Below are 23809 nucleotides of genomic sequence, written 5' to 3' on the forward strand. Positions count from 1 at the left end.
TGCAGCGCGAGCGCGAATGAAGCGCGAGCAGCTTGCAGTGAGCCCAGCCAGCCTTTACCAAGATGGCTGACCGCTGGTTCAGAATCGGGCCCAGCGGGACGGCCGATGCGTAGCTCGGGCGTGGCTGGGCAACAGACGCCCAGGCTTCGAGGCCTGCCTGCAAAAACGGTGAAAGGTAGGAAAATTATAGAGATTAGAGAAAAGATTTACAAATGAATTAACTTTTTTTTAAAACAATATGCTTTAAAAGCAACTTTTTTTTTGCTGGAAATGTAGATTTGAAAAGAAACACGCAGAAAGCGGGAAAAAGAAATGAAGAGTTTGAAATCAAGATGGCGGCCACTCACCTCGGTTCAGAATGATAAGGCCCGCCCACACACGCACCGATTGGTCAACCGTCAGGTCACTGAATTGTAGGATTGGTCAATCGTCCTGTCACTCGACTGTAGGATGGCCCACCCGCACATGCAATGAACCCGCCCCGTGACGCAGCGATTGGTTGACCGTCGGGTCGCTCGACCGTACGATTGGTCAACCTTCACATCACTCGATGCTAATGAGCGGAATTTTGAACGTTTTTTGGATACCGTCGGCACAATTTTTGTCCGACGAAAAAGTAAATACGCCGACAAGAGTCCCCTAATGATAAGCTTTCTTTTGATATAACACGTGTAGGTACGCTCTATAACTTTTGATTGTATAGCCGGACAGACAGACAGAGAGACATACTGTTTTATATATATAGATGAATTTTGCACCAGTGTTGAATATATATATATATTGTGCCAGCGTTGACTTAGTGGGTAGTACTCTCACCTCTGTGCCAGAAGGTTGTGGGTTCAAGTCCCACTCCAGAGACTTGGGCACAAAAATCTAGGCTGACACTCCAGTGCAGTACTGAGGGAGTGCTGTACTGTTGGAGGTGCCGTCTTTCGGATGAGACATTAAGTCTGCTCTCTCGGGTGGACGTAAAAGATCCTGTGGCACTATTTCGACGAAGAGCAGGGGAGTTATCCCTGGGGGTCAATATTTATCCGTCAATCAACATAACAAAAAAAAATTATGTTCATTATCGCATTACTGTTTGTGGGAGCTTGCTGTGCGCAAAATTGGCTGCCGCGTTTCCCACATTATACCAGTGACTACACTTCAAAGAAAAACTACTTCGTTGGCTGTAAAGCGCTTTGGGACGTCCGGTGGCCTTGAAAGGCGCTGCATAAATGCAAGTTTTAAATTCCATATATATTTATATTAATTAAAACAAGGACACACGTTTGTAGCAGGTAAAGTTAGGGGAACGTGCGTGGGCGGGAGCGCGCTGACAGGTTGCTGGCGTGGACGCGCGGACCGGATGGCAGGAAAGTGAAAGCGGGCGAGAAATAAAAGCGGATCCGGGAGGGGCAGTGAGTGGCGGCTCCTCTTTGTTGACATTGAACGCACCGGAGTAGCGAGGCCGGGCGGGAGGGAGCGGCCATGAGCCGCTAGGTGCTGCTGTTCACCCTCGACACCCAGCCCCAGAGCTCTGCGAGAAGCCAGCCCGGGCCGCAAGATGGCAGACGCCGAGGGTCTGGAGACGGCCACGGAACACGAGCGGATCCTGCAGGAGATCGAGAGCACCGACGCAGCTTGCGTGGGCCCGACGCTCAGGTAAATTGGCACTGCTTGCGTACCGGGGCCAGGGCACCGTCGGGACTAGGCCCGGTCCGGTCCGGTCCGGTCTCCGCTCCTGTCCCCGGCCAGTTGCCTTGGTGCGCAGCCGGGTGGTGGTCCATGGAGCGGGTCTCCCCGGCTCCCTTTATATTCTGGGCACCGCCGTCGGCCGCGGGCCGAGAGCCGCCGGGCTCAATTTTCAAAGTTTCTGTGTTAGAAGGGCGTTCGGCAGCCACTCGTTCTCCCGTGTGTAAATAATGACCTGCAGAGAGTCACTGGGTCTGTGTGCAGCTCCAGCTCACCGTGCATCCACACCCAGGGTCACTAGGTGACTATCTACAGTGGGACTGTGTCACCCCCCCAGGGTCACTGGGTGACAGTCTACAGAGGGACTGTGTTACACCCCCAGGGTCACTGGGTGACTGTCTATGGAGGGATTGTGTTTACCCCCCCCCCCCCCCTCCCAGGGTCAGTGGGTGACTGTCTACAGTGGGATTGTGTTACACCCCCCCCCCCCCCCACCCCAGGGTCACTGGGTGACTGTCTGTCTGTCTATAGAGGGACTGTCATACCCCAGGGTCACTGGGTGACTGCGTATAGAGGGACTGTGTCACACCCCCAGGATCATTGGGTGACTGTCTATAGAGGGACATAGAAACATAGAAGATAGGAGCAGGAGTAGGTCATTCAGCCACTCGAGCCTGCTCTGCCATTCAATGCGATCATGGCTGATCATCCAAATTCAGTACCCTGTCCCTGCTTTCTCCCCATATCCCTTGATCCCCTTAGCCTTAAGTAATATATCTAACTCCTTGAATATATTTAATGAATTGACCTCAACTGTCTTCTGTGGTAGATAATTCCACAGGTTCACCACTCTCTGGGTGAAGAAATTCCTCCTCATCTCAGCCCTAAATGGCTTACCCCTTATCCTTAGACTGTGAGCCCTGGTTCTGGCCTCCCCCACCATCGGGAACATCCTTCCTGCATCTAGTCTTTCTAGCCCTGTTAGAATTTTATAAGTTTCAATGAGATCCCCTCTCATTCTTCTAAACTCCTAGCGAATATAAGCCTAATCGACCCAATTTCTCTTCATACGTCATTCCTGCCAACCCAGGTATCAGTCTGGTGAATCTTCGCTGCACTCCCTCCATGGCAAGAACATCCTTCCTCAGATAAGGCGACCAAAACTGCACACAATACTCAAGGTGTGGTCTCAGCAAGGCCCTGTACAACTGCAGCAAGACATCCTTGCTCCTGTACTCGAATTCGACTGAGTCACCCCCGGGTCACTGGGTGACATAGAGGGCCTGTGTGTCACCCCCCAGGGTCACTGGGTGACTGTCTGTCTATAGAGGGACTGTGTCACACCCCCAGGGTCATTGGGTGACTGTCTATAGATGGACTGTGTCACACCCCTAGGGCCACTGGGTGACTGTCTATAGAGGGACTGTCACCTCCAGGGTCACTGGGTGACTATAGAGGGACTGTGTCAGACCCCCAGGGTTACTGGGTGGCTGCAATAGGTATTAATAATTCCACAGAAAACATGTATTATAGAGGATTATATGTGTTACAGTATGACTGTGGTATAGTATTGTGTGTGGAAGGCCTACCTTATGCTGTTTACATCCATTGCTGAGCTTCGGTGGGGACCGTTTTATTTTTTTGTGTTGGCACTACCAGGTTACAGGCTGCTCCATTCAGTTGATGCGCACTTCACCACTATAAATAAATTATATATGTTTGACTATCAACAATCGGTTACTGAAAATATGTGTATATTTGGTGTGTTGGTACATAGTGTGTTGTAATATTTTGTATTCGATCAGCATTCTGAACACACTACATTCAAATTTGATTGGTAGTGTCTGAGATGCTCCCAACAGTTCATGGTCTGTCAACCAACAAACTGACAGCAGGGCAATGGAGAACAAATTTATATTGTTTTCAGTTGGCCGGTTAGTTTTATTTCTAAAGCTACAAAAGGCAGGAAAATTGGAAATTCTCCATTCTTTAGCTGTGCACCTTTTGCAAAGAAAATCTGTTGTTTTTTATTTAGAAATTCATGGGATGTTTTCATTGTCAATGTTACTGTTATAAACAGCATTTCATGGTCACCAGGCTGAAATCTTGCTTGACAAGATTAAAATTTGAACATCCATGATAGACTGAAAATCAAATCTGAAAGGAGGAAATGATCAGCTGAACAGGAATAGTGTCTAAAAGCCATAATTATAGATTTTGGGCCAGAATTTAAAGTGAAAATAACAGTGAGGCTAACAGCGTTCACCGTTATTTATGTGCAATTCGGACAGCAACCTTCAGCGAGCACACAGCAACCTTCAGCGAGCACACATCTGCAGTTAAACGCAAAAATCTGGAAGTTGCTGTCTGAGCTGTGCTGCCCCTCAATCAGCTTTGTGAAAACGGCATCTCTCTGTCTGCCTTACTATTCAAATACATTGAACGTCGTGAAGTGCCTGTACTTATGTGGTACCTACGGACTAAACTCGCCACAAAGTTGGGGCTTGTCCATTCCAGTCTAAGCACCCTTTTTAACAACATGATGGCCTAGAAATTGGGTTGGGGCGCAAAAGTCGCCTGAGCGCAGGATTTAGCGCAGCGTTCGAGGCTTCAGCGATCGTCAGATATTCAGTTTCATTGCCCCTCGAGGGACACTGGGCCGAGGCTCGAGGCGCTCCGCGTCCCTCTTAGGGCATTGAAACTGAATATCGCAGCGCAATGTGCCGCAGCGCCACACGCTGCGGCATGGCACGCTGCGGTACTGCAGGCCTTCCTCCCACTGTTAAGGGGGAGGTGCCTGCAACAGCGTGATCCCCGCTTGCGAGTGCCGGCAAACGAGCCCGGCACCAAGGAGAAGTGCCGGGCTCTCGGGGAAACAGCCGGCAATGCCGCGGGGGGGGGGGTGTTAGGAGGCCGGGGACGGAGGTGCTGGCAGGCAGCTGCCGAAAAAGGCGGCCGCCCCGCACCTCCACCTTAACTTGCGCCGCTGCCGGCACAGTAAAGCCCCATGAACCGGGCGCGGGCGCCGTTCGCTACCAAATATCGCGGACGGGGCGCTGCGCACACCAATGACGTCATCGGTGGCGGCGCAGCGCAAAAGGCTAATGCCACCATTATCGCCCCAACTCAATATCGTGGGAGGCGCAGCCAGTGGCGCTACAGCCACTGACTGCCTCTTTAGGTGCTAACAAGTGGTGCTATTCACCCAATTTCTCCCCCGATAAGTCTTAATTACTGCCAAACAACCCCTCTGGCACTGAAAATTAACTGTTACAAATGTGGCATCTCAGTCCTTCAGCTTTTAATTGATGGACAGTTAAACATTTTTTTTAAATTTAAACTTATTTTCTTTTTTTTTCCCCCCTCAATCCAATCTTTTTCACCCTCTCTCTCTTTCACCTGATTTGACATTGAATTCACTATTCTAACTTGCACTTCCTGGTTTAGAGCCTGCGCTGCTCATTAACGATTCTTTAATCTGATTCGTTCAGGAGATACACAGTTACTTGTCCTGTTCACACAGGTCCCAGATGCCCTGTAGAGGGCGCCGTGCTGCTTAGATCTCTAACTTCCACCACAAAAGCTCACGGAAAGTATATGGGCAAGGACAAGTCTAAGGAACGGCAGGTGCCGTTTGTTCGCCGCTCACAGTAAATTTTGCTCCAGTGTAATCTCGTGATGCATTTTATGTGGATAAACTGAAAGCTGATAAATGAGTACACTGTTTTTGTGCTTCCTCCCACATGTGTGGCTGGTGCTTTAGGTATGCAAACTCCCTCCCAGGCCTATGCTAAGTGCTTTAGTGCCTCTCTCTCTCTGCTACTGAAGCCTGCTCCAATTGTTCCTAGCCTGTTCTGCTGCCTTCCAGGTGTGCACAAAATGCTCCATTCTGCTTCCTCCTTCACTATAATGCCTAATTCTAGTTTTGCTCCCTCCCTTGCAGTCTTAAGAATAACCCCGTTCCTAATGTCTCCAGGCTGATGCTTTGCCTTTGCTCCTGCTTTTTCTAAAACTTAAAAGTGGAGAAGTGGCAGCATCAGCACGTGGGAATTTTAGCAGCCCTATCAATCTCGGGTTGCTGGTGTACAACACGATCACGCTGTGATCCGCGTCCGGTGCCAACATCGTCCACACTCTTCTAACCTGCAAACAAAGACTCACCCACACTCTCGTTTCAGGCTTCACCATCTGCACTTCCTTCCCACTGCAGCCTCGAGCTCTTCAATGCTCCCTTCTGTTCTAGCTTCAAGTCACGGACCCTGTTGCACTCTCTTCCTGCAGCCTTCTTGAGGTGCCTCAGTGGTATCATATTCATCAGAAGGTCATGGGTTCAAACTCCACTTGAGTGCAGAATCTAGGCTGACACTACAATATAGTACTGAGGGAGTGCTGGATAGTCAGAGGTGCCATCTTTCAGATGAGACAAACCGAGCCTGCCCTCTCTGACGTTAAAAAATCCTCATGCACTTTTTCAAAGAAGCGCAGGGGAGTACTGCTGGGAGTACTTCTAGCCAACATTTGTCTCTCAACCAACATCACCAAAAACAGATTAAATTACTTCATTGCTGTCTGTGGGGCCTTGCTGTGACTCTGGATTCGCTGTGATATTAATAGGTAGACTTTCTGGCCTCTGGTTCAAGCTTGTAACTCCAGATCAGCCACTCTTCCCACAGCAGACCGTGGCACACCCAACTCCCGGTTTCAGTTACACCTCTGTGTGTTACAGTGCCTGTTGGACAGCCTATCCCCACCTCTAACAAACAAGCTTTGCTTTCATCTTGTTCCATGCTCTAGCCTTATTTTGAAGAAGTGAGAGATGCAAATTCAGTAAATACACATGTATGAGATGCATGCAGACACAGGAGTGGAACAGATGGAAGGACAGACTTGCACAAGTGAGAAAAAAGACAAGACAGATATGGAGAAATTACAACAGGAAAAACTGTAGAGAGAGAAAACCGGCCAAAAAATCTTGACAATGTGCAGCAAAAAGAAATTTAACAACTGTAAAATTAGTCAACTAATGAAAATTTACTACGTATATAATATTAAAAGAAATGTGGAAAGTAAACATTCATCACTCATTCCATAGAATGCACCAGGCGCAACACTTGTTATTAAGATACGCAGTGCCTTGGGAAAAAAATACAATAGTGCCAAAATAGCATTATTTTTTTCAAACTCAATTAATATTCTTTAAAAAAAAAAGACTGGCACTGTAGTTCTAAAAATGCAAGCTATATAATACTTATGCATTAAACATTTCATAGCATCATAGAAATTTATGGTGCAGAAGGAGGCCATTTGGCCCATCCTGTCTGTGCCGGCTGAAAAGAGCTATCCAGCTTAATCCCACTTTCCAGCTCTTGGTCCCTAGCCTTGTAGATTATGGCACTTCAAGTTCAAATGCAAGTACTTTTCAAATGTGACGAGGGTTTCTGCCTTTACCACCCTTTCAGGCAGTGAGTTCCAGACTCCCACCTCTCTCTCGGTGAAAAACGTTTCCCTCAACTCCCCTTTAATCCTTCTACCAATTACCTTCAATCTATGCCCCCTTGTTATTTAAAATAACATAAACAAATGTCCATTTGTCGGTCCTTGGATATTTCTGACTGGGATTTTTCCCCTTCAGCGTCCCTGGCCCCTACCTCAGAATCCGTCTGGAGGGGGTGCAGAGACTGGCTTGGAGGCCTAGTGTGGCTGGCAGCTTCTGGGGTAGTCGAAGAGAGAGAACTTAACTAAAAATAATTCAAATTGTGGGTATTGGGGACTTGATTCAAATCACACCTGCAATTATATTAATTTTAAAAATTCCAGAAGTAGTTAAGCTGGGTGGGGAGCCGTAAGGCAGCATAACCTGAGCAGAAGATCTAGGCCACTTTTTTAAAAATCTTGGGTCAGGAACCAGGTAGAGATTGCTGTTTCAAATTTTTTAAATAATTACGTACCCTGTATTTCAACAACCCTTCCTGAATGGAAGTAGATATAAATGGGTCTTTCATTACTTGTGAGCTTTTAGTAGAAATTAACATTTTGTAAATTATTCATATCTCAGCCTGTAGTTTATGAAATTGACAAACCCTTTTACAGGAGAAATATAGGGCTGGATTTTGTGATCAGCGGCGAACGAATGGCATTAGCCATCCGTTACACTTGCACTATGGGCTTTTGTGCTGGGGTTCCTGTCAGCCAGTTATCGAAAGCGCAGCGCCCTCTACAGGGCATTTGGGAGCTGTGTGAACAGGGCAAGCAACTGTGTGTCTCCTTAACCAATCAGATTGAAGAATCGTTAATCAGCAGCGCAGCGGCTGAACCAGGAAGTGTCAGTTAGAATATTTAATTCAATGTCAAATCGGGTACAGAAAGCGAAATAAAGAGAGGGAAAGAAAGGTTGGATTAAGAGAGAGATTTAAAAAAAGGCAGAAAGAAAAAGTAAAAAAAACTTTTTTAATTTAAAAAAAAAAAAAAAAAAATCTCCAACAATAAGTAAAAGCTGAAGGAATGATGCTCCAAACTTGTTAAAATTAATTTTATACTTGTTAAAGAGGTTGTTTGGCAGTAATTAAGACTTGCCATGCTGTTAAAAGGGTACTTACACTGGAATGGACAAGGCCTAACCTTTTCTGGCGAGTTTAGTGCGTATATATCACTGAAGTACTGGAATTTCACACCATTCAGTGTATTTGAATGGCGAGTCTCCTGGCGAGATACCGTTCTTGCGCAGCTTCTAGAGGAGCAGGGCATCTCGGATGGCAGCTTCCTGATTTACAAATTTAACTGCACGTGTGGTTGCTGGAAGTTGCTGTCTCATTTACATGTTAATAATGGTGAGCGCTGATAGCCTCACTGTTACTTTACCGCAAAATACAGCCCATAATCTGCAGTTTCCTTTCCCAATTCACACTAACTTTGGAACAAAAGTTAGTCCTCATCACCAACTCCTCTTTTCCATGCTATATACACCGCAGCAACCATGGGCAACATCATAGGCAATTTACTAATGACTTTTCTTTTAAGTGACTAGTAAATTGTCCATGGTGTTGTCCACAGTTGGTTGATTACATTTTTAAAATAAGTACTATACATACATACATTATCAGGGCAGGTTTGGAAAGATTCGAGAGGGGTGAAGGGTTAGGACATGGGATAGTGGCCTCCAGAAATCCCGGAGAAGGTTTGCAAAAGGGTCTGTATTTGGAGTATTGGCCGTTACAGATGAAAGTGCGGCCATGGCTGCAGAGGGGTTGGCAATTGGCGATGCATCAAAGTGGGGCTGGTTAAGATGTTAGCAGGGAATGGTCGCTCAAAGTTAAAATGGGGCAGTGGTTCTAGGGGCGCAGCAGTGGCAACGCGGATTTGTAGATGTCCTATGTCTGAGCGGGCCAGGAAAGATAAGATTCTACGATGACCGGCGTAAATGTCAGCCTGGTTTTTCTCTCCATAGATTTGTATAAGGAGGATGTGCTGCTGTCCTGTCAAGCTTGATCATTTCTAGGTAGCTGGTTTCGGAGTAATGATCTGTCCTGTTCTGCAAAAATTAACAATGTAACTAATATAAAAGGTTGTATTTTGATGTTTAACACTACTTTTGTATGAAATTATGTCTAGTTATGCAGGGAATGTGTTTTTCAGTGCACTGTACCCTTTATAATCACTTGTGCATGGTTCAGGAAGTTTAGACATTGAGTAACTGAGCCATATAGGCAGGGAATGTCCCAGGACAATTGCTAGCTTCTGCTGAGTTACCGGATCTCAGCTGGACTATGGTAGGAGCAATGTAATTGGCCTCATTGTCTTTGGAGAGCAAAAATCAGGCAAGGTTCCCACTCCTGATTGCTGCCCACTGACTCCTGCTGAAAGTGTAAATGTGTGGACATTGGGTGAGGCCATGATTGGTTTTGTATATCATGTCCAAACATGCTCAAATAGCCTACTGACACTCGCTGTCAAGGCTCCCACGTGAATAATAGCCTCCTGGGGAAGTACCATAGGACAATCAATGCCCTTGGAACCTAATCCCCGAAGGAATAAAATCCTTCAGGTGAGGAAGGCAGGAAATTGGTAAGGAGGGAAAAAATGAGAAATGGCAGCAAACATTTTAAAAACAATTAATCATTTTGGGAGGGGTAAATAAGAGCAAACTTTGTACACATTGGGGGGAAAAAGGTGATAATTCTGGATGACTCATAATTAGCTGGTATGGAGTTTAGTTTATTAGTTTAAGGTTCAAATGTTTTGTTAATTCAGTAATGATTCTTTTCAAATCTCCTGTTTCACCTTTTATGAAATGAGCATTGATGAATCTTTGCAGTTCAAAACACTTGCTGGACTTTCAAAGGAATATTAATAGCTTTAGAATTAGCTTCCTTCATCGTCACTGGGTCAAAATTCTGGAACTCCCTCCCTAATGGCACTATGGAGTGCCTTCACCACACAGACTGCAGCGGTTCAAGGTGGCTCACCACCACCTTCTCAAGGGCAATTAGGGATTGCCTTGCCAGCGACACCCACATCCTATGAACAAATAAAGAAAAAAGAACTGTAACAACTGAACATGGAGATCTTCCTATAGTCTTTTTTTCATGAACTTCATATACAGGAAACTTTCATTTAACCGATGTCCGGAAAGCTCTATCTACCGGCAAAATTCAGGAGCCGTTTCCTATAAGTTTTTTTACTTCTCGTTGCTTTTTTTTTCCAGTCAGGCTCTGCAAGGTCTAGCTGAAGCTGTTGCTTAGCTACAGAGATGCTTTTAAGCTGCGGCCGACTGTTTTGAAGCTGTTGCTAAGCAACAGGGTTTGTTGAGTCACACGGAGCTCAAAAGCTCCGTATGTTTTAACATTAGTGCTGGTTTCTACGGCAGTTTAGATGGTACGGCACCAGCTCGGTCCTGTCAGTGCCGGATACCAGAAAGTTTCCTGTATGAAGATCAGCCAGCTAACAGGAAGGAGAATTCTCTTTTTTTTGTCGTTTTTTTTTTGCAGGATGTGTTTTGCAAATCTGGTGCTGCTGATTATCTGCTTCAGTTTCTGTAAAGAAAAATGCTCACTCAGCTGTGTCCCTATTATGCAGGGTTTTGCTTGGTACCTGTCACTGTAGTAATCGTATTACGAGAGAGAGCATTGATACTAGCTATAGGAAGCAGTGTTAATTGACAAGCTGCACTCAGCATTTTCCTTCTCCTACAAACCGGATACTCGGAGTGGGAATAACTCACACTAATTGCCCATACAGGAAAATGAAGCAAAAAAAATGAAATTGTGAAACATTGATTAATCCCTTATCATTGCTTCTTTCTTAATTGTGTTACTTCAGTGTTGCATATTAATTTGTCCATACTAGAACAATCTTGGCAAATTAGAATAGCTGACTAAACAGCAATTTTACAACTGTGCTACCACTAGCTGCAAATCAAGTCTAGAGTGCTTAAATCAAATAGTTATGTGCTTAACTTCAGGAACTGCTTGAAGATTACTTGGCGGGTATGTGTCAGGATGCATTTATGGAAAATTAAGTGGCACAGAGATCTCTTTTATAATTTAAGAACATTACATGTCTTCTGTTTATGATCTACACATACAATTTATGGTCCAATTTTTTGGAGGTAAGTTAATCAACTTCTACATTGGTGAGACAGTCCAGTCTACCTCTGTGAAATGTAATGCTGTTGTAGCATGTTTAAAGATGCCTTATGCTATTAACCCTTCACTGGGAGACTGAGGTTTTAGAAACCTATCTTATATTGAGTTCCATATCCAATCTTAATTCTATATTGTTGACAGACAGTAATAACTGACGTACCAGTAAGTAAAGAGCAAACAGTATGAAATAGAATTTGAGCTTCATTATTGGGGAGAGAAAAGTGCTCTGTCAGCACACTACTGCCGCAGTCTAGTATGTTGAAAGATGCCCTGGTCTGAATATATTTTTGCTGGCTCTACTCAGCATGCAGTCTGTGCAATCGGGGGAAAAAAGTACAACTGGGAATCGTTCACTACACATTGAGATATTGAAAAGGAAGAATATAAAAGGGAAAGCGGGGGTGGCGGGATAATAGGATTAGACAGCTCCACTTGAAGAGCTAGCACTTGCACAGGCTCGAAGAGTTGAGAGGCCTCTTTCTGCGCTCGTAAGTTCTATGAACTGCCTCCTGAAACCAGAGGACGGTTGTATCTGGGCAAGTAAGCCGCAGAGTTAGATCTTTAAAAATATTTCAGTAACAAATGGTTGTTTCTGTATTTGCTACAGTGGAAGATTTTTGCTGTGTTGCTTTATAGTGAAATAATAAATGCCTGTATAAAAAATAACAAATCTTTCCCCAGCCAAGCATGAGGTAAACACCATTTATGGTACTCTAGGGTGAGGCTATTTATAGAGCCTTGTCCTGAACAAACTCTCATTTCCCCCCCACCCACCCCAACCCCATGTCTTTGCTGCTTTGTGGGCCCTGAAGGAAGAAACTTCAACTTGGTAGATGGGTGGGGTGATGGGAGGTTTTTCATTCACTTTTTTTAAACTGAGAAATTTCGGTACATGAAGTCGATGCACTTTTTGTACATGAAGTCGATGCACTAACATTGGCTATGGATGTGTTTTTTTTGTTCTCATGTAGTGACCATATATAGAGGGAGGGTTAAGCTGTGTGCTGGTGGAAATTAGTCATGGAGAGCGGGAATGGGCAGGGAGCTAACCGCCATGTTTTGTGTATCTGTTGCCTTCGAAAATCAACCTTGGCATAAATGGGAGTTTTTTTTTGTGCTGGCAGGCATAAGAATAACAAATTGAAAAGGGATATATTCTTCGTGGTTTATGGGTGCTTTCGCTGTACCACTTCGGTTCTTTCGGTATTTGCATATATCCACCACTTTGTTGTACAGTGCGCCAGTTGCAGTGCTGCATAATTACCTAATATTTGAATATAACATGAAATATAACCTCATTTTCATGTTCTTGTTGAGAATGAAGTTCATTGTGTTCATTTTATCATTGTTGATAATCAGTACTGTGACGAAGTGCTCTTAAAGTAATCATGTGCCCTTTATACTCTGGAGAGAATAGAGGGTGCAGGCCATTCTCAAAGTTAATTTTCTCTTAGTGAAAGGCTAATAATGTAAGCCTAATTTGTCTTGCTTCACTTTTATTTGTTCTTTGAAGAAATTGCACTATTAAATTGCCAAACAATGCAATTTGATTGTGGATTGCATGTAATCATTATTTCTAAGGGGGGCGGGTGCACTGAATCTTTTGATGGAAAACAGGAAATGTCTGTTTTTCTCTCATTAATCACATTCTAACAAAATCTTGGGAATGTGCAGCTTTGAAATCTCCAGTTTCTGAGAATGTGAATTCATTAGCGGCTTGTTAATTACAGAGAGAAAAATTTCTTTGAGAAATTTCACATCTTGGCTTTAAACTTCTAATCTCCATTATCCAGTTTTTTTTTGTTCAATATCTATAGTAGTTTCTAAACTCATTCTGTAAGACGTTAAGCTATTTTCTATGTTTTATACTATGTAGGCGCTACTCTAAAGCTGTGGCTTTTGTATTTTATTCATATTTGTCAGTCTACAGTTATACAACTCGAACAGTTGTACTGTTGAAATTGGCCGTGATCTCCAGTAAATCCAATGACGAGGTTTTGGTTGGAGCACTTCACAGGTCACAAAATAAATACAGGTGGGGGAGGCCATTCAGCCCATCTAAGTTAATCAACCCAGAATTACCCTACAGTACTGAACCCAGTACCCCGCCTAAGGCAACATCCAATTGTTCCTTAAATAATTCCAGGGTTCTTGCAGCCATTGCTCTACCTGGCAGTGTTGTATGTATTGATCACTCTTCATGTAAAGAAGAACTTCCTGGTATCTCTCCTAAATTTGCCTTGTACTAGTTTGAACCTTTTGTCTCCTTGATCTATTAATACAATTTAGTTTGGAGTAACTTTCCAGGTTTACCTTTTCTCTGCTCTTTGCTTTCTTGTATATCTCTAAGATCTCCTCCTTTCAAGACTGAAAGCCGAAGTTTCTCCAATATTCCCTCGTAACCTAGAGCTCCTGCACTAGGGGTCTGCCTCGTGGCTCTTCCTTTGAACTGCCTCCAGCATTAAGTGGCTTTGGCTAGAACTGGACACCATACTCGAGGTGCGCTCTGACCAGAGCAATATAAGATTTGAATATGACTTCCTCTGACTTATACTGTTCTGACTGCATAGTTCAGCAGTTGTTCTGCAGTGGTTGGACATTTTCAGTATCAAGTCTATGAAGGCTTCTAAATCTCTTTCAACTTCATCTTTAGCTGTTTCAACACTATTCATGCAGTGTGTATGTCACCTATTGGCTTTTCTTCTTCTGTGCAGCACTTTACACTTGTTTCATTTGAATTTAAGCTGCCATGATTCTGCCACTTCACATTTTGTCCAACTCTTTATATTTTATGAGTTGCCTTATTATAATCAACTGGCTGTTTTAGTTTGCTATTATATTGAATTGTAGGGTATCCCACTCGGCACCACCTCTTTTTCGCCCCCCCCCCCCCCCCCCCAACCCTGACTAACTCCTCTAAGTCAAAGGGATAGAATCTTACGGTGCAGAAGGACACCATTCGGCCCGCCCTGTCTGTGCCAGCTCTTTGAAAGAGCTGTCCATTTTAGCCCCACACCCCAGCTTTTTCCACATAACCCTACAAATTAGTCCTCTTCAAGTACATGTCCAATTGCCTTTTGCAAGTTCCTATGGAATCCGCTTCCACCACCCTTGTGTGTTCCAGATCTTACAACCCTCTGTGTGAAAACATTTCTCCTCATTTCCCCTTTAGTTCTTTTGCCAATTATTTTAAATCTATGATTGCTGGTTACCCAACCACTTGCCGGCAGAAAAATGTTCTCCTTGTTCTATCAAAACCCCACATAATTTTGAATACCTCTATTAAATCTCCTTTTAACATTCTCTGCTCTAAAGAGAACAAATTCCTGCTTCTCCAATCTCTCCATATACCTGAAGTCCCTAATCCTGGTAAACTTCCTGTGTAACATAGCCAAGGCCTTGACCTCCTTCCCAAAGTGTGGTGCCAAGAATTGTACACAATACTGCAGCTGAGGCCTAACCAGTGATTTGTAATGGTTTAGCATGAATTCCTTGTTTTTGTATTCAAGGCCCCTATTTACAAAGCCAAGTATCCAGTACGCTTTCTTAACTGCCTTATCAACTTGCCCTGCCACCTTTTGTGACTGTATTCTCCCAGACCTCTCTGCTCTTGCACCCCCCCCCCCCTCCCCCAATATATAGTACCATTTTGATTAGTAAGGTTCAAGCCCCACCACAGAATCTATGCTGGCACTTTATTGCAGTACTGAGGGAGTGTTGCTTTGTCAGAGGTGCTGTCTTTCAGATGAGACGTTAAAACATCTTCCTTTTCCTTCCATGGTACTATTTGATTGTTGGCTGCAAAGCACTTTAAGAAAGTGAAAGGCATCATGTAAATCCAAGTTATTTATCCTTCAGACAACTTTTTTACCTGCTTCCAAAATTTATCCTTAATCCCAACCTCTGTGCTGAATAGCCCTTTGGAATTCTAAGTGCGCCACAGTGTAAAACTTGCCAGTATCTACTTAGGTTGTCGCTTCTTCAAAATGTCAAGGAGGTTGGTCAGACAAGATCTTTCCCTGCTGAAACCATATTGTCTGCTGTTTACTAAGTTGTGCACATTCTTCAGGTTTACTCCTAATAATTCCATTATTTTATAAGATATTGCAATAAAACTAAGAAATCTGTAGTTGTTTGTGTCTGTTTATCTCCCTTGGAGCCATGTTAAGCTGCTTCCAATCTACTGGTACCACCCTAATGTCCATTGATTTCCCATAATGACTGTCAGTATGTCACAGATCTCCTGCCTAATCTCCCTCTCAGTATTCTGGGATAGATACTATCTAATCTTTAAATTATTTGTTATTGACCCTTTTAGCTTGTCTAGGACTTTCATCACATTTATATTAAAGCCATTGATTCTACATAAGAGCAAAACAGTGACTACACTTCAAAAGTACTTCATTGGCTGTAAAGCACTTTAGGACATGCTGAGGTCGTGAAAGGCGCTATATAAATGCACGCCTTTCTACTGCAGTTCCTATATTTGTGCTGTCAATTAATTTAAGCTTGAAGTTGGATTCTGCATCCAGGGTCATTTAAGTAGATCAGAAGCAACAAGGGTCCAAGCACCAACTCCTCTGAACTGCACCCAGCACCTCCCTGCAATCACATACTACATTTCTCACAAGTACTCCCTCTGTTTTATCCAATTTCTTACCCAGCTCTTCATTCTGCCTGGATTTAAATTTGTTATTACTTCATGTGGGATTTTGTCAAGGTCCTAGTGTTCAGAATAAATTATACTGTAGGGACTTCCACTATTTATTTGTAACATCTTCAAAGAAGTCAAGGAAGATTATTAAGTAGTACCTATCTCACATCTGTGTTATAGCTTAATAAGCAACAGACTATACAAGTACTCCTCCAGTCTACTCCAATACAGGTTCCATTATTTTACTCAGTACTGACATAAGACTAATGGCCCTGTAATTATCTAGACCCCATTTGTCCCCCTTTTTTAAATGTAGGTACTGTTTGCGAGCTTCCTATCCTGGGAACCAGTACCAAATGAAGCTTTCATTAGTGTATCCAGTGCCTGGCAAATTTCCTACTTGTATCCCAGAATGCTGAAGGAGTCTGTTACCTACCCCATGGGAGTTATTAGTCTTTATTGGAGGAGATGATGCAGCATGTTTGCTGTGACACAAAATTCAGTACACCAATCATAGTCACAGAGCAGAGAGGCAAGGATGGATTTGGAGAAATAGGGAGAGAGAATTAATGAGGAATGGAGTTGGATATGGATATATACAGAATTGAAAACAATAAAGTGTTCATACAGAGTGAGTAACCGACCAAGTGGAACACTGATTATGGTGTTGGAAATAAGCAGAGGCCTTTATAGGGAGATATTTGGTTTTATGAAGGGGAAGTCATGTTTGACAAATTTGCTTGAATTCTTTGAGGACGTAACTAACAGGGTGGATAAAGGGGAACCAGTGGATGTGGTGTATTTGGACTTCCAAAAGGCATTTGACAAGGTGCCACACAAGATTACTGCACAAGATAAAAAATCACGGGATTGGGGGCAATATACTGGCATAGGTGGAAGATTGGCTATCTAACAGAAAACAGAGAGTTGGGATAAATGGTTCATTCTCGGGTTGGCAATCAGTAACTAGTGGTGTTCCGCAGGGGTCAGTGCTGGGACCCCAACTCTTTACAATCTATATTAACGATTTGGAGGAAGGGACCGAGTGCAATGTATCCAAGTTTGCTGACGATACAAAGATGGGAGGGAAAGCAGTGAGTGAGGAGGACATAAAAAACCTGCAAAAGGACATAGACAGGCAAAGTGAGTGGGCAAAAATTTGGCAGATGGAATATCATGTTGGAAAGTGTGAGGTTATGCACTTTGGCAGAAAAAATCAAAGAGCAAGTTATTATCTAAATGGAGAGAAACTGCAAAGTGCTACAGTACAAAGGGATCTGGGGGTCCTGGTGCATGAAACACACAAAGTTAGTATGCAGGTGCAGCAGGTGATCAGGAAGGCCAATGGAATCTTGGCTTTTATTGCAAGGGGGATGGAGTATAAAAGCAGGGAAGTCTTGCTGCAGTTATACAGGGTACTGGTGAGGCCACACCTGGAATACTGCGTACAGTTTTGGTTTCCATATTTAAGAAAAGATATACTTGCTCTCGAGGCAGTTCAGAGAAGGTTCACTTGGTTGATTCTGGAGATGAGGGGGTTGACTTATGAGGAAAGGTTGAGTAGGTTGGGCCTCTACTCATTGGAATTCAGAAGAATGAGAGGCGATCTTATCGAAACATATAAGATTGTGAGGGGGCTTGATCGGGTGGATGCGGTGAGGATGTTTCCACTGATGGGTGAGACTAGAACTAGGGGGCATAATCTTAGAATAAGGGGCTGCCCTTTCAAAACTGATGAGAAACTTCTTCACTCGGAGGGTAGTAAATCTATGGAATTTGCTACCTCGGAGAGTTGTGGAAGCTGCGACATTAAATAAATTTAAAACGGAGATAGACAGTTTCCTAGCTGATAAGGGAATAAGGGGTTACGGGGAGAGGGCAGAGAAGTGGACGTGAGTCTAAGTTTGGATCAGCCATGATCCTATTGAATGGCGGAGCAGGCCCGAGGGGCCGTATGGCCTACTCCTGTCCCTACTTCTTATGTTCTTATTTCTTTTAACATAGTCGATAGGCAACAGCACGGCAGATCTGCTAACGTACTTCATGGCCAGGTTGGGCAGTTTGATTCAGTATTGGTCTAAGAAAGCTGGAATTGTATAATGAGAAGGGCGTCTAAATGCAAACTTCAGGACCTGACGCCAGCGACTGTCATTTTTTGCTTCATTTTCTAACCCTGCAACTATTGTAGACTGGATTTCTTAATAAATATATAAATATTTGTGTGCAAAGTATTTACTGTCCTGCATAATTACATTGAAACTAAGTACATCAGCGTGGTGTATGCAGTTCTGTATAATGAAAACACAATTGCTTAAAAAGATTCGATTCCTATACATCCAAATTTACAACCGTGGAAGATGAAGGCAAATCTCTTAATTGTCAAGGTCACTTGGGGTTTGTATTATAACGTGGCTTTGAGTATACTATTGTTCTCAGTTTTTGAACAATACAATTACTGTAAGTTGTGTTTACAGATTGACAGATTGTAGCAATAATTTGATCATATATAGCGGCCACAAAAGTTGCTAACATGCTCGTATAACTGCTATTTGATACTTCTGAAGTAAATTGCAGCAATTCTGGTAGTAATTGCAGCACAGTGTTTACATCAACCAGTCAGTTGCAGGGACTAGAACAAAAACACCCAGTTTAATGTATTTGCTAACTGAAGACTGTCCTGGGTAGTTAAAAAGTTTATTAGCATAGCACTTACCACCTGATAATTGTAAATACTACTTTATTTGGCACTGAAATGAGCAATGTAGGAAGGAAAACCTAATATACTGAAATTAGTTGCAATAAGTTGTTTTTGTATAGCGAAGGAAATTTATGTCACTGGCTATAAATAAAATGGAGCTATTAGAAAGTTTAATTAATACAACATTCTTCCTTTGAACCTACCCTTGCAATATACAACCCCTCTTTGCATTTTCTGGAAACATGAGGTCAGCTTTCACGTGTGCATTCATGACCCTCAACTCTAAATCTCCGCTTTCTCCATAGACCCATGGGCTGTTGCCACTCACTACAATTGCCCATCGACCCTTGGGTTGTTGCCACTCACCACAATTGCTCATATACCCATGGGTTGTTGCCACTCACCAATTGCCCATATACCCTTGGGTTGTTGCCACTCACCACAATTACCCATAGACCCTTGGGTTGTTGCCACTCGCCACAATTACCCATCGACCCATGGGTTGTTGCCACTCACCACAATTACCCATCGACCCATGGGTTGTTGCCACTCACCACAATTACCTATCTAACATTAAGACCCAGATGAACCAACTTTTCTGCAGCTAAATGTTGGCAAAGCCCAAGTTGCAGCCATGCACTTTGGCTTCCCACAAACACGTGGTCCCGACTCCCATCAGCTCTGTGCCTGCCACCTCAGGTTAAACCTAGAGGAGCAGAATCTTCGTGTACTGTTCTGTCCTGTCCTGTGTTTGGCTTCCTCTCCCATCTGGATATAGCTTTCCTTTGCTCTAATACTGCTTACATCAGTCCCTAGCTCTTCTCCCTTAGCTGCCAAAACCCCAATCGCTACTTTGATCAGTTGGAGACTGGATTTCACCAATACTATCTCTGCTGCCCACAAGGAAGCTTGTGTGTATATTTTTTAAACAGTTATCCCAAGGTGATGTTCATTGAAAGTTAGAGGATGCTGTGTTTTATAATATGAATGTTATGTCATCAGTATTTTTTAAGCTGTTGGTGATCTACCTCTCTAAACCGTAAAGGTAGTTTCCAGCTGATTATCATAGCAGCTGCTTGTACAGTTAGCACTTTTGTTTCTTGGGAATTTAATAGAAACTCTAATTTAAATAGTACAGGTGAGCTAAGCACTTGCTAGTTGTACAGCCAACTGTTGCAGTAACCAGCGGGAAACTTCCTTCAATGTTCAGTTGGCTGAATGAAGCAGAACATGAGCATCCTCAAACATGCTACTGATTAAAATTGAAGTGCTGGAAAAACTGAGATTGTAAAAAAAAAGTGTCTCCCACAATTGCCTGAGATTTTAGCCATTTCTCTGCAACTGCCCCACAATTGTCAGCAACTTTTGTTGCACCATATTACTCTTTTCCCCCCCCCCCCCCCCTCTCTCTACATGGTAGCCTCTGGGTCAGAAAGTTGTGGGTTCAAGTCCCACTCTAGAGACTTGAGCACATAATCCAGGCTGACACCGCGGGAGTGTTGCACTGTCAGAGGTGCCGTTTTTCGGAAGTGACGTTCAACTGAGGCCGCGTCCGTCCTCTCTGGTGGACGGAAAAGATCCCAAGGCACTATTTGAAGAAGAGCAGGGAAGTTCTTCCTGGTGTCCTGGCCAAATTTGTCCCTTAACCAATATCACTAAAACAGATTTATCTGGCCATTACCACACCGCTGTTTGTGGGACCTTACTGTGTGTAAATTGGCTGCCGTGTTTCTCCACATTACAGCAGTGACTACACTTAAAAAAAAAAAAAAAAAAAAAAAAAATCTGCTTTATTGGCTGTTGAGCGCTTTGGGACATCCTGAGGTCGTGAAAGGCGCTATATAAATGCAAGTTCGTTCTTTTCTGCAATTCCTTGTCTCTAACTCTCTCTGTATTCTATTCTTTGTGCTTCTCACAGATTTGTAACATTTTTATATGTATTCGGTTTACCTTCCTCACTTTCTGTCAGTGATTCTGTCTCCTTTATGTCTTGCAGGCTGTCCCTTTCCCTGTCTCTGTCTTTCTCACTCTTTTGTGTTCTCCCACAACCCGTTGAAAGTAGTTTTTAACGCAACAAAGTTTATGTTTTGAAGTCTTGACTCTAACTGCTACAGTTCTTCGGTTCTTCAGGTTTCGATTTGTAATGCAGATTGCCATCTGAGTTCATATGATGCAGGTGGAAATATGATCCACGATTTGCATATAAAAGTGTGATGTCTAAAGTATGACTAACAAAAGATGGAAGGCTTTAGATGCATGTTTTAATGATATGAAAAGATGTACATCACTCCTGAGTAGTACAAATTGTGTGTAGCAACTCTTTGTGTGAATTGTTTACAATAACAAGAACATCATAAGTAGGAGCAGGAGTAGGCCATACGGCCCCTCGGGCCTGCTCCGCCATTCAATAGGATCATGGCTGATCTGAATCTAGACTCACGTCCACTTCCCTGCCCTCTCCCCGTAACCCCCAATTCCCTTATCTGCTAGGAAACTGTCCTATCTCCATTTTAAATTTATTTAATGTTGCAGCTTCCACAGCTTTCTGGGGTAGCAAATTCCATAGATTTACTACCCTCTGAGTGAAGAAGTTTCTCCTCACCTCAGTTTTGAAAGGGCAGCCCCTTATTCTTAGATTATGCCCCTTAGTTCTAGTCTCGCCCATCAGTGGAAACATCCTCACCGCATCCACCCGATCAAGCCCCCTCACAATCTTTTATGTTTCGATAAGATCGCCTCTCATTCCTCTGAACTCCAATGAGTAGAGTCCCAACCTACTCGGCCTTTCCTCATACGTCAACCCCCTCATCTCCGGAATCAACCGAGTGAACCTTCTTTGAACCGCCTCGAGAGCAAGTATATCTTTTCTTAAATATGGAAACCAAAACTGCACGCAGTATTCCAGGTGTGGCCTCACCAATACCCTGTATAACTGCAGCAAGACTTCCCTGTTTTTATACTCCATCCCCCTTGCAATAAAAGCCAAGATTCCATTGGTCTTCCTGATCACCTGCTGCACCTGCATACTAACTTTGTCTTTCATGCACCAGGACCCCCAGATCCCTTTGTACTGTAGCACTTTGCAGTTTCTCTCCATTTAGATAATAACTTGCTCTTTGATTGTTTCTGCCAAAGTGCATAACCTCACACTTTCCAACATTATATTGCATCTGCCAAATCTCTGCCCACTCACTTAGCCTGTCTATGTCCTTTTGCAGGTTTTTATGTCATCCTCACTCACTGCTTTACCTCCCATCTTTGTATCGTCGGCAAACTTGGATATGTTGCACTCGGTCCCTTCCTCCAAATCGTTAATATAGATTGTAAAGAGTTGGGGTCCCAGCACTGACCCCTGCGGAACACCACTAGTTGCTGATTGCCAGCCCGAGAATGAACCATTTATCCCAACTCTTTGTTTTCTGTTAGATAGCCAATCTTCCACCCATGCCAGTATATTACCCCCAATCCCGTGATTTTTTTATCTTGATCAGTAATCTTTTGTGTGGAACCTTGTCAACTGCCTTTTGGAAGTCCAAATACACTACATCCACTGGTTCCCCTTTATCCACCCTGTATGTTACATCCTCAAAGAATTCGAGCAAATTTGTCAAACATGACTTCCCCTTCATAAAACCATGCTGACTCTGTCTTATTAAATTATGTTTATCCAAATGCTCTGTTACTGTTTCCTTAATAATGGACTCCAACATTTTGCCAACCACAGATGTTAGGCTAACTGGTCTATAGTTTCCAGCTTTTTGTCTACTTCCCTTCTTAAATAAGGGTGTTGCATTAGCAGTTTTCCAATCTGCCAGGACCTTTCCTGAGTCCAGGGAGTTCTGGAAAATAATCACCAATGTATCCACAATCCCTACCACCACTTCTCTCAAGACCCTAGGATGTAGGCCATCAGGTCCGGGGGATTTATCCGCCTTAAGTCCCATTAATTTACTGAGTACCATCTCCTTAGTGATTTTAATCGTGTTTAGTTCCCCCCCCCCCCCCCCCCCCCCCCCCCCATTGCCCCCTGTTTGTCCAGTGTTGGGATATTTTTAGTGTCCTCTACTGTAAAGACTGATACAAAATATTTGTTCAGCGTCTTTGCCATCTCCATGTTCCCCACCACTAGTTTCCCGGTCCCATCCTCTAAGGGACCAACGTTCACTTTAGCCACCCTTTTTCTTTTTATATAGCTGTAGAAACTCTTGCTATCTGTTTTTATATTTTTTGCTAGTTTACTTTCATAATCTATCTTCCCTTTCTTAATTAATCTTTCAGTTATTGTTTGCTGGCTTTTAAATGCTTCCCAATCTTCTATCCTCCCACTAGATTTGGCTACTTTATATGCCCTTGTTTTCAGTCAGATACTATCCTTTATTACTTTACTAAGCCACGGATGGCTGTCTTTTCTTTATTTGTATTTATATAGCACCTTTTAATGTAGAAAAATGCCCCAAAGGGTTTCATGTCGGCTGTGGTTCAGTGGGTAGCACCCTCGCCTCTGAGTCAGAAGGTTGTGGGTTCAAGTCCCACTCCAGAGACTTGAGCACAAAAATCTAGGCTGACACTCCAGTGCAGTGCTGAGGGAGTGCTGCACTGTCGGAGGTGCCGTCTTTCAGTTGAGACGTTAAACCAAGGCCCTGCCTGCTCTATCGGGTGGACGTAAAAGATCCCATGGCACTAATTTGAAGAAGAACAAGGGAGTTATCCCCAGTGTCCTGGACAATATTTATCCCCCAATCAACATCACTAAAACAGATTATCTGGTCATTATCACATTTGTGGGAGCTTGCTGTGTGCAAATTGGCGGCTGCATTTCCTACATTACAACAGTGACTACACTTCAAAAAGTACTTCATTGGCTGTAAAGCGCTTTGGGACGTCTGCTGGTCGTGAAAGGTGCTATAGAAATGCAAGTCTTTTCCCTCCCTCCCTCCCCTGAGCACGGTTTGTGCTCAAACATGTTTTCTAGTAATAAAGATCTTAAAACTTTCCATTAAGTGTGAAAGGAGGAGATGGAACCCCAAGCCTCAGGAGGACTAAATAAGCACTATTAATCAGCTCCATAGAAATAAAGTGTGACAGCAATAGCATGATACATGATGTAGATGTAAAATGTACAGTCATTGCATGTTGTGC

At 43.5% G+C, this 23809-nt stretch overlaps 1 protein-coding gene across 12 annotated transcripts in view; it reads left to right on the top strand.

Annotated features, from left to right (window-relative positions):
- Nucleotides 1–23809, top strand: part of LOC147113556 (exocyst complex component 6-like) — a 202311-nt gene that overhangs the window by 3834 nt on the left and 174668 nt on the right. The window contains exon 1 of one of the 12 annotated variants that reach the window (XM_085994792.1): nucleotides 1354–1647. The exons of 9 other annotated variants lie outside the window; for them this stretch is intronic. In XM_085994792.1, coding sequence (XP_085850918.1) covers nucleotides 1550–1647 — 98 coding nt within the window. In that variant the 5' untranslated portion in view covers nucleotides 1354–1549. Of the gene's footprint in view, nucleotides 1–1353; nucleotides 1648–23809 lie in introns of those variants that run through there. 2 more of the 12 variants (XM_085994793.1, XM_085994794.1) reach the window with 2 other exon arrangements.

Source organism: Somniosus microcephalus, chromosome 8 (assembly GCF_052327205.1).
Source record: "Somniosus microcephalus isolate GS21.2 chromosome 8, FLI_Smic_1.0, whole genome shotgun sequence".
Taxonomy (NCBI): Eukaryota; Metazoa; Chordata; class Chondrichthyes; order Squaliformes; family Somniosidae; genus Somniosus; species Somniosus microcephalus.